This window comes from Xenopus laevis, chromosome 4L, assembly GCF_017654675.1.
Source record: "Xenopus laevis strain J_2021 chromosome 4L, Xenopus_laevis_v10.1, whole genome shotgun sequence".
NCBI classification, from domain to species: Eukaryota; Metazoa; Chordata; class Amphibia; order Anura; family Pipidae; genus Xenopus; species Xenopus laevis.
The window spans coordinates 62959255-62971274 of NC_054377.1; the positions used below are offsets into that span (position 1 = coordinate 62959255).

At 39.0% G+C, this 12020-nt stretch overlaps 1 protein-coding gene across 1 annotated transcript in view; it reads right to left on the reverse strand.

The window, feature by feature from the left end:
* Positions 1–2186: 2186 nt before the first annotated feature.
* The window catches only part of gpatch1.L (G-patch domain containing 1 L homeolog), a 30775-nt gene continuing 20941 nt past the window's right edge, over positions 2187–12020 (reverse strand). The window contains exons 13-20 of the mRNA XM_018258025.2: positions 11873–12000; positions 10390–10526; positions 9831–9961; positions 7680–7875; positions 6771–6884; positions 5174–5301; positions 4254–4399; positions 2187–2596 (exon numbers count right to left, since the gene is read on the reverse strand). Of these exons, the coding sequence (XP_018113514.1) occupies positions 2569–2596; positions 4254–4399; positions 5174–5301; positions 6771–6884; positions 7680–7875; positions 9831–9961; positions 10390–10526; positions 11873–12000 (1008 nt within the window). The 3' untranslated portion in view covers positions 2187–2568. The remainder of the gene's footprint in view (positions 2597–4253; positions 4400–5173; positions 5302–6770; positions 6885–7679; positions 7876–9830; positions 9962–10389; positions 10527–11872; positions 12001–12020) is intronic.

Sequence of the window (12020 nt, forward strand, 5' to 3'; positions counted from 1 at the left end):
GGTATCCGTTACCAGGAAACAGAAAAATCCCAGGTCCTGAGCATTCTGGACAACAGGTCCCATACCTGTACCAGGAACATCAAAAAAAGTTTTAAAAGTAATAAAAATATAACACAGTGTTGCCCTGCACTGGTAAAACTGCTGTGTTTGCTTCAGGAACACTACTATTGTTTATATAAATAAGCTGCTGTGTAGCAATGGGGGCAGCCATTCAAATGAAAAAAAAGGCTCAGGTTACACATCAGATAAGCTTTGTAGACTATAATTGTGTTATCTGTTATCCACTATTTAACCTGTGCCATGTAGCCTTTTTTCAATTTCCGCCATTGCTACACAGCAGCTTGTTTATATGAACTATAGTAGTGTTTCTGAAGCAAACACATCCGTTTTACCAGTGCAGGGCAACAGTACATGATATTTTCATTACTTTAAAACACTTTCATTTTTTGGTGTTACTGTTCTTTTAAGTATGCAAAGTATCTATTCAGAATTAGGGGTATAAGCAATTTCTAGCAAAACATTATGTTTACTAAACATGCAAGTAGAAGCAAACATAAGACTTTCTCTAGTGAGGCTCCCTCCATAGATTTTGCAGTGGAGCAGTATTTTGACCCATTAAGCACGGTACAGTGAATTTAGAATATATGCAATGATAAGCGAAGTCCTATTTTATTTGCACATTTTCACCACTGATGAAGGGGGTTGTGCTGCAGAATGGCATACAAAGACTTGCTCTCCTCTCATAAATGCAGCACGGCCAGTGTTTTGCAGCTCTTATTCATGAGGTACAGAGATGCATAAATTTGGGCACACTAAGAGAGATATTAGTTGAGCCTCCTTTTGCAAATGTAACAGCCTGTAGATGCCTCCTATAGCCTTTGATGAGTGTCTGTATTCTGGATGGCGGTATTTTTGACCATTCCTCCATACAAAATCTCTCCAGTTCAGTTAAATTTGATGGCTGCCGAGCATGGATAGCCTGCTTCAAATTTTCGATGATATTTTTAAACTTGCTCGGAGGATCCCATGCTGTCACTCTTCAAAGGAGAGTCAAACAGAAGCACAACTTGCAATTGGCCACCTTAAATACCTTTTCTCATGATTAAACACACCTGCCTATGAAGTTCAAGGCTTAACCAGCTAATCCAACCAATTTGGTATGGCCACTAATCAGTATGGAGCAGTTACAGGCATTCAAATTAGCAAAAATAGCCAATTTTTGACATTTGATTTCATACAACGGAATACTGCTTCACTAAAGATCTTAAAAACACCACAGTACTCAGATTTTCCTGGGAAATGAAAGACATACCACTTATCTTTTTTGTTGAAAATGGAGCAAATTATTAAGCAGGCTGAGAGGGGTTCCCAAATTTTTTCCTATGACTGTATAATTAATCCTTATTAAAAAATGATTTTTTTAGAAGATTTAAGGGCAGATAGAGCAAAATGCGAGATTAGTGTTTACCACAGAAAAATTCACCCACTTTCTATTCATTCCTATGACATTTTTAGAAGCTTATTTATTAAATGGTGAACTGTAACTTTCACCCACTGATAAATAACTTTAAAAATCCCATAGGAATGAATAGAAATCGGGTAAATTTTTCTGTGGTAAACTCTAATCTCACATTTTGATATATCAGCCCCTTAAAGTATAATGATCCAAATTATGGAAAGAGCCCTTGGTTCTGAGCATTTTCCCCATACCTGTACTTTGTGGTATGTAGCTGGAATCATGGGGCCCTTACGCACTGACTATGTCCCTTTTATTCCTGGCACTCTATTTGGAATGGACCCTTAAAAGACTCCTGCCTGCCCCATCCCCCTCTCATTGTGGCCCTGGCTGTGATTCTGTTTTGCCCATAAAATCTGAATATTGTGTATATTGTAAATTTTCTCACTGTGTAGAGAAATGTGTCAATTTACATTTACATGTGGCAGCATATTCCTCTTCAGATTTACAGCAGCACCATAATAAGAAGACTGACTCTCACTTTAAAATTCTGTTTTCTGTTGCGTCTACTCATACTTAGGGCAATGGCACACAACCTGATTTCTGGCTCTTTGAGAGCTATTTTTTAATTAGCCCCAAAACACATTAGTCGTCTGCGATTCTAACCAACTTTTGCCCGTAAAAACAAGCACAAATGTTTGCAGGCAATTAACATGCAAGTCATTGAGGATGGTTTCAGTTGATTTAGTGCCACATTTAAAACAAGGTACTCAAGGAGCCTGAGACTTATTGTTTCTTCATTCAGAAAGTCAATTAGAACACAAGTAATATTTACAATCTATTAAGAAAGGTTCATCACAAGTATATTAACAGAATACATTACAAAATGTAAGTATCGTTTACAAAGAAACAGGCTGAATTAATAAATTCAAAGCAGCAGCAGAGAGTGTTGCATGTGAGCAGTTTTGCCCTACAGCACAGCCTGTATATGCAGCTGTCATTAGCAGACTAGTGTCGCCAGTCACAGGTTACATCTTTGCCTCCAGGGGAAGATCTAGGACTTCAAACTGGAAACATTCACTACAAAAGCAGCATTAAGGCACATCTGGCAGCTATCGTGGAATTGGAAGATTTTTTAGCCTGTAAAGAATAAGAGAAAAAAATATGTCACGTATTTGTTACATGTTTTATCAGCATTAGAATATGCTAGTATGGTTACTAGTGCCACAAAATATGTAACAAAATTGTACAAACTGAAATGAATAAAAGATCCATACTTTGCAATTACAGCCTTATGTGAACAGATAATTCAGACACATATATAGTGCCACATAGCAAGATGTACTACTATTGCCATTGGTTGTTTCAGTGACCGTATACACAGTATGGTCTCCCAGGAAAGTGTTGGCGGCTACAAATCATTTATCACGGATATGTAATTACTGGGCAGTTTGTATACTGTCAATCACTGATCACAGAAAGCCCATAAACAGTCTTTGCATACAGCAAGGTGAAACTATGACATTCGATAAATATCCGTTAGGGGATAGAGATATTCTTGCTAGCTCCTTGCTTTTACTGCCTTCGCCAGTAGGTATAGCAATCATAAGTGAAGACACAAATACCTCTACCGGAAATTCAGTGGTACTATTGTCCTGAAATGTTTGATTCTACCCTATGTGTCCAGAGCACCGCAATAAAACTGGGAGCACCCCACCACTGAATTTGAGGTATTTGTGTCTTCACTTATGATTGTAAAATAGAACACTAACACTGTTCTTTAAGTGCCTACTCTACATGTGTTGGTACAAACAGGGGGATTGAAGCTACTCCATGTTTGGTCCTTGCAAGGTAGATACTTCTATTACCAGTACTCCCACCCACCCCAAACACTTTGTTGTGATTAGCAAGGGTCCACTATGTGGGGGGGGGATTATCTAAACTCCGATAATCTTTCTACCTCGCAAGGCCCACTCAACGAGTAGCTTCAATTTCCCTGTTTAGTGCAAGAACTGACAAAGCCCAAAGATTTTTAGTGATTAAAACAATAGGCTAATAGTATGGTCAGGATAAACCCCATTCATTGAACTCATGTTAAACAAGAGGGTATATACTGCCCCTTTAACCACAACAATATTACCCATCAGTCTTAACTCCGTCTTTTTATCCCATGTAGGCGGTTTAACCACTTATTTCTACAGCCTTAGGTTAATGGCACAAAGTAGATTTTGTAGTACTATTTCACCCAAGAAATTTAGTTGCTCCAACGGAGGGGGAAGACGAAATGCTGTAAAGCTACCCCTCCACGCACTTTGATTGTGCCTTCTCCTGCCTATTGACAGGTGCTTAGTGTTTAAAAGCATGTGGCCCTACATATACAGGCAACACATATTGGTCACTGGACAGGACAAGGTGTGGTGACAGTGTTTCCAATTCACGTTAAATGGAAGAGTACTGGGTAAATTGTAGTTGTTTTGCCCCCATCCTTTTGGTGTTCTAAATTATTGGGGGGGTCTGCCATTAACCTTAGCTGCCTTCATCAGGCTTAAATCCTAACATTTCACAGTTGTATTTATCAGTACTTTCTCTTCTTAACTTAAAACTTCTTAAGAAGATCAGATAATGTATGGGGTGCCATGAAAGCTACTTGGCATTAATATAATGCTTAATACCATGGAAAAAATGAGGAGCATTCCCCGTGAAAACTCCATTATCTCTATTCATAACATTCAAGAACAGAAAAAAATCAATACATTTCACATATTGTATAATGACAGGAACAACCTTCTCTACTGACCTTTTCAAAAGTTCCTTTGGTGTCAGATCTGTAGTATGCTCCATATCACTAAGGCTTGTGTTGCTGTCTTCTGAATCAGAGTTCTTATCCTCTGCTTTTTTACTCCTATGTTTATTTTTATGTTTTTGCTTTTTATGCTTCTTTTTCTGTAATTCAATATAAATAACATAAAAAAAAGTCACGTCACTTTTTTCCCCAGAGTAGGATAGCCTACTGCAAATAAATCCATGCTATAATAGACAGTATATGTTATAGACATAGAGAATACAGATATGGGGGCCATTCTTAAAAAGGGTAGGACTACAGACGTTTTTGGCGCGATCTGACGCGCTGTGACAAAACGCCTGCGACAAGTCACATGCGACAGAAATAAGGTAAGAGATAGAAATGTCGAATGAAGTCGCATCGTTGATCTGATGCAGCGCGTCGGATCACGCTGAAAACGTCCATGTAGTCCTACCCAAAAGGAACAAGTTTGCTTTTGCTCCAGAGAACTCGACCACAGCACCCAAAATAGCATTTTGGTTTGATAACTTGGCAGATCAGAGCTAAATGGATACTTAGTGGTGCATTTTAAGGGTAAACTTAACTGCAGGTAGTTGTAACTCCTGGACAGTAAAATCATGGCAACCTATTACATTTTTACTTTCAGTGTTTCATTTACAAATGGCTAAACAAAGCTAATCTGACTGGTTGCCATAAACTATTGCCCAAGTGATTCTATGCCCATGGTTAGTAAATAAGTGACCCATAAGGTTTACATGTCATTCGTTCCAGAAGATGCTGATAAAGACAGAACTAACACAGTATTTATAACTGAATGATGTGCTTGACAGAAAAATGTAATGTACTGTCTGCAACAAACATTTAAAGCTAAATTCAAACTAAAGCATGAATTTTATTAGAGAAAAAAAAATCACCTTTTCTTTCTTATGCTTGTGTCCTTTTTTCAGTTTGTGTTTCTCCTTATCTTTCTTATTATGCTTCTGTTTTTTAACAGATTCATCTGACACTGTGAATGGAGTAAACGTGTTTCCCCCTGAAGCACCTAAAAACGTTTGGAGTAGTGTTAAGCCTGCATTAGAGAATACAATCTTACATACCACTGCAAAATAATGGCTCTCTTTAGGAAAGTTTTTATCAGCCACACATTTTCACATTATTCATAACAATTTCATTAAAATAGTAGCTAATGATGTAAAAAGATTATGTAGGATAACAATTATGAATTGGGGTAACTGCACAAGTGAAGTGTTTTTCCTTCCAGAGTTTTCCAGCTTTCGCAGGCAGGCGATTAAACACTTGGAATTGATTCCCATTCATCCCTATGGGAATCACTTGCACCCATGGCTACTTGCGGATCAGGCAATTATTGTTCCAAAAAGCTGGCTAATGCATTTTCTAGCAATGATCTCCTGAATTCCCAGAGGGATGAATTGAGGCGATGAGTGTTTTGTTGTAAGCACAGGAGACAAAACACTTAAATTTGCCCCCATGCCTTAACCCTTGGTTTTACAAAGCATCAACCAATCAAAAGTGGGGGGGGGGAGATCACTAGCTAGGATTTTGGGGTTTCATTTGATGTACTGTTCACATTATAAATGATTCTTCTCCTACAGTCTGCTGGCTGAAAATTATTTTGCAGCTCTTTGAGGTGAATTTTTATTCATGACTGACTGACTTCTGGGATGGGTAGTAAAACAGAACAGTGATTATTCTTGAGAGATGGCAAATGGTAAGGATCCCTGATGATGTAATATGATTTGTATAGGTAAAAGTTTTTTGGACAAATTTGCCACCATTAGTACACAAGCTAAAGTGTTTCATCATTTACAGCCAATGCACAAAGTCAGACCAGCAGCAGTTTCTTTGATGTTCTGTCATGATGTTTATGGTATAGTTGTATTAGTTAATCAGATGGTGTACATTGCACGTAATTTAATCTACCATTCAAAATGTTATTCCTGAACCAATAAATGTATTTTTTTTAGTTGTAACATGTGTAGGCAGCCATCTCAGGTCATTGTGCCTGGTCATGTGCTTTCAGAAAGAGACAGCACTTCACAATGTAACTACTTTCAGTTGCAACTTGGGTTAGCCAGACTTGGATTTATATTATTGAGTGCTGTTCTCATATCTACCACTAGATGCATGGGAGCATTTTTAGCAATGCAGGTGTCAGGAAGCTGTTATCTGGTTACCTTCCCATTGTTCTGCTGAGGGGGAAGTGTGGGGGTGATATCACTCCATCTTGCAGCACAGCAGTAAAGAGTGATGGAAGTTTTACAAGTCACATGACTGGGGGCACCTGGGAAACTGACAACATATCTAGCCCCAAGTCAGATTTCAAAATTACAAAACATATATTTCAATGCAGGATTCTGCTGTATTTCCATGACAAAATCCCTTTAACGATTAATATTACAACATTTGCAAATGTAATACTGCCTTTGCTTACTTAAAGAGAAATATGAAATTTTTGTAATCTGATTGTACCAAAGGAAATTTCAAACTTACTAGAAGGCAATGTAGGAGGCAGTTTGGGACCAAATTCTTCTTCCGGAAGAATCTTTTCAGGAACCACCTTTACTTTTGGTGCTACTGACAGCACGGGCTCCTGTATTTCAGGCTCTGGAAAAGAAAAGAATTTCCAGTCCATCATATTCGAGGAAACCCGGGATCAACACAAAGCATTTTGAAGACCAGAAGTGTCTTGGTTAGGTAGTTGTACTGCTTATTAAATATAGCTTCACCATATAACATTTATTGAGGCTTCACCATACCCCCTCATATGGGGAACGTCTGATTCTTTCCCAGTCGGCAGTGGGAAATGCGACTTTTAATTAGAGCCCCCCAGACAAGTGAAAACCCCACAAAGTGAAAATTCAATTGCTCAAAATCTTTGCAAGAGAGCAGGTTTAGCGATGCCACAAAGTCTGCTACAAGAGGAAGAAGAATAGGAATGCCCTATCAAAAATATTGGTTTAAAAACCCATAATTAGTAATCTGAAAGTAGTGAAATTTTGGTATAATGACTGATAGCACTTCTGTGATTAAAGAGGTGGTTATGCGAACCCAAAAGGAGTATTTGCTTTTAGGTAGGGATGCACCAAATCCACAATTTGGATTCGGCCGAACCGCTGAAGCCATTGCGAAATATTCCGCTGAATACCTAACCGGATCCTAATTTGTGTATGCAAATTAGGGTTGGAAAGGGAAAATGTTTTACTTCCTTGTTTTGTCAGGTCACTCAATTTCCCCCCTGCCCCTAATTTGCATATATACAAAGATTTTGCATACGCAAATTAGTATTTGGTTCGGTCATGGATTAGGCCGAATCATGCTGAAAAAAGCCAAATCCAGGCCGAATCCCGAACCGAATCCTGGATTCGGTGCATCCCTACTTTTAGGCCTGACTGAGCTCACCTGGTGCTCTGGAGGTCATTGGTTCAGCTCTCTGAGAGTTTGTGATAGGTAAAGTCTCCTCCTCTTCCTCCCCGCTCTCCTCTTCTGAAGAAGAGGATTTCTCATCAGATGAATCTTCAAATATTGCTTTGAATAAATCTATTGGCGGTCTCTTCTCTTCATCCTCCGATATCTTGTCTGTTCCTTCAATTGTAATCTTAAAAACATCATTATTTTATTTTACCTTCTTGGAGGTGACGCAAAGACACAACAAAAATGTATTTGCAAAAAAAGATTGAATTCAAGTTATTGCCACTTTATCGAAAAGCACTGTAAGAGTTTGGTAATTTAAAAATGATGCTGAAATAATAGTTTATTTAATACCATACTTTACTGTTTTCATAGAAGTTGGAAAATAAAGGTTCTTAGAAACAGTTACTGAGATTCTATTGAGCGGTATCTAATGTAAACAGCACAATTCACATACCAGAAAAATTCTCATTTAGTGCAGGATTAAAACTCTATTATTCCTTAATTCCCACAGGATTGAGTTCTGTCCCTAATCCATTGCTAATGGGGTAAACATTAAATCAAATATATGGAAGCAAGGAAAGAGACTCTTTTAGACAGGGCACACCTGAGCTACTTTAAGATAATCTCCCCAGAGGAAGTGACAAAAAAACGTTACTTTTATTCCATATTCCTTAAAAGCATAACCCAACTAAATAAAAAACATGTACACTTTCTCCGAGTTTAGCGCCAACCAGGATCTGGGGTTACTGACCAATAGTGAGGTAAACATCAGCATCAAATGTAGGCCATACACATACCGATTAAATTGTTCGGTTAGACTTTCCATACATATGATGATCCTGGACAATATCTATGTACCAAGGATATCAGACGAGCAGGTTTGAAAACAATCTGTTGTTGCCCCATGCCAGTCATTGCACGGTGCATCAGCAGATGAATAAAGTGAAGAAAGCTGCTGCTCCTCTTCACTTCCTGCAGTTCCAATAATTCTGGCTGTCAGGCCAAATCAACAGAATAGAAATGAGATGGCCAGTCGTGCAGTATCCATTTGTTCTACCCACAGACCACTGTGGATACTGTAGAGGATCCGCCAATGATAAAAAAACAAAACAAACTCTTGTCAAAAGTAGAACTAAAGGGTAAAAAAAAACAACAGAGTGTTTTTTTTTATCATTGGCTGATCCTCTACAGTATCCACAGTGGTCTGTGGATAGAACAAATGGATACTGCACGACTGGCCATCTCATTTCTATTCTGTTGATTTGGCCTGATGTTTTTCCTTAGGATGATATCCGTTTTGTCTGTCCCTAGCCTAAAACTAAGGAGCAGATTTATTAAGGGTTGAAGTGAAAATTAGAATTTTCGGTCAAAACCCTCAAATTCGAATTGTGAATTATCCAAATTCGATTTGAGTTTTAATTTGAATTTCGAGATTTAACTCTTGCCCTTTAAGAACTAGAATTCGACTATTCGCCACCTAAAACCTGCCGAATTACTGAATAAGTCAATGGAAGAGGTTCAGGATCAATTTGGTGAGGTTTGCAGCCTTCATGACAATTGAATTTTTTAAATTTGATTAGTTTTTCTAAATCGAATTCGATTCGAGTTTTCGGGTCGTTCAATTTTGTCCGAGTTGAAAATATTTGATTTTGACAAATTCGATTGGTCGAATTTCGAATTTATGGGAGTTAACTCAAGATTTTGCATTTCGCACCAAAATCTGCCATGTTTGCCTGCACCTGAGTGGAGGCAATGCATCTGGGAGCAGGCACATGGAACAGCGGAGGAGCAGATTCTCCACAGGCTAAGATTCGCTATGTCTGTCTCTCGGGCGACTACCGAACCAAATCCTAATTTGCATATGCAAATAAGGGGTGGGAAGGCGAAAACATCTTTTTACTTCCTTGTTTTGTGACAAAAAGTCACACAATTTCCCTCCTTGCCCCTAATTTGCTAGGCCGAATCCTGCTGAAAAAAGCTGAATCCTGGCCGAATCCCCTGGCAGTTTATGGGAGTTTCTAGCCTAAAGGTAAGACTCTGCTGTGTGAGAAGAAAGGTCAGTAGTGGAGGGAAAGGAGGGATAAACCTTGTAACTGGGTAAAAAAGGAGAAACAGAATTTCTATGTCCAAATTTTGCACCTTGGAAGGAAGTGTTGCTGTTGCTTTGTTCATTTCTTTTGTTGTCGGGTCTGGAATTTGCTTGTTAACATCACTGACTGTTTCCTCTTGGGCTCTGCCGGACACATCCCACCTAGATAATTTCTTTGGTTCTAAAATAAAAGGGGACAGTTATCACATAGACACAAACACTCCAAGCAAATCTGACATGGTGTATGGCCACATTGTATCTACTGCACAGATCAAACATCCTGTTATATATTACTGCACTCTCTGACACTTAAACTAGATTTCTGGTTTAAAAAATGGAAATTCTGCTCTTAAAAAGGTGTCTGGAGTGGCTTTTTGCTGCCTCTGGTAAACTGCTCAGCGCTGTTGCCTGAGGCAAGTTTTTCAACTCACCTCATTGGCTCAGCACCCCTGATTATTACTACTACACAGCAACACTTCCTAGTACTTCGATTAAGGTTACAAAGCTTCATCCTATTTGTCAGCTGCTCCTGTCGCCCTTAAAATTTCTATGATCCTTACATTATTGTATTATATTTGCACTTTAAGAACAAATAAGTTGGTTTCTTACTATTTTCAGTTGCACTTGGCTTTAACAATTCCTTTTTCATCGAACTCTCATGTGGTTTTGGGTTTTCAGGAATCGTCAGGAAATTAAATACAGAAAACTTATCCCTTTTCACTTTTGGTAGTCCAACTAAGGTTGACCTAGAAAACAAAATACATTTAAGGCTGTTACGGCTTCTTGTACTTCCATAAACACCTTTGAATTTTGGAGGACTGCTCTTTTGAGTGCCTGCTTTACCACCTATACTGTGGTTTCCGCTCCCTTAAAGGAGAACCAAAACCTTAATTATAAAAACCCCTACCCCCATAGACCGCCTTCCCTGCTCCCCCCGGTAAATGCGCCTACCTCTTTACTTACCCCTCGGTGCAGATTCTGTGTGGTGGAGTTCACAGGCGCCATCTTCTTCTGTTCGGTAATCTTCGGGATCGACGCATTCGCAGTTGGAGCAATCTTCCGGTTCGCCACACCTTCGCATGCGCCGAAAGTGACGGAAATTGTCGAAGCACAGGGACCCAAAGATTACCGAAAAGAAGATGGCGCCCATGAACTCCACTGCACAGAATCTGCACAAGGGGTAAGTAAAGAGGTAAGAGGGGCATTTACTGGGGGTAAAACCTAGGCTGGGGGGCGGGAAGCAGGGAGGGGGGGTCTATGTAGGGTAGGGGTTTTTATAATTAAGGGTTTGGTTCTCCTTTAAGCTAAAAGATCATGAGAGCACCTGGGCCTCCTTTAGGTGAGTACTTGGGACATAACATTTGTTTTTCAGAACAAGTTTCAGTGAGTCACGTGATACCAATTAAATAACTGAGCAGTAACTATAACCAATGACATCACTAAGCAACATTTAGAAGGATACAATTTACAGGATATTCATGGCCCTTGAGTATACAGAAAGATAATTTACTGTTGAATGTATAGCAAAGGCATTGACCTGTAGAACACAAATGTAGTTTACATAGTCAAGTCTGATGTGCCTTTATAAAAAGGGGGGAGGGATGGAGGGAAGGGCCAATTTACTTTAGTTTTAGCAATTTAAAGAATGCTATATTTGAAAAACAACTAGCATAATAGGCATAATTTCCTGTACAGATATTTGAAACGTTGATGTATTCTTGACAACACTCATTACTGGCCAGACAGTGATAATTAGTATTTCAGATGCTGGTTCCTGTTTGGGCAGCGTTTAACGTCATAACTGGAAGGACATTCTTTGTATCATGCAGGTATTATCACCTGTTCTCAGCTACAGAAAGTGGATGACAATTTATGCAACCTGACGCCCAACATCAATGACAAATCTGAAACAGAGGGGAAGAACGCAGATGTTTTTGATACCATATACAGGAATCATTCATTCGGATTTTGTATTTCTAGCTCAAGAGATAGATTAAAAGAAGTGGTTTCACTGTACACACCATTCATATATTTCAACATGTCCAGGCATGCATCATATGAGCAAACAGATTAGTATTAGTAAAGAGCTTACCCAGAATAAGGATCTGGGATGTTAAATCTCTTGCACAGCAGTTTGTCAGGGTGCCACTCAAATGTATCTCTTGTAAGTTTTCCAAACATTTTCATTTTCACAGCTGCTGCTTTGTCCCCAACATCGCTCTGGTGCAAAACCAAGCAGA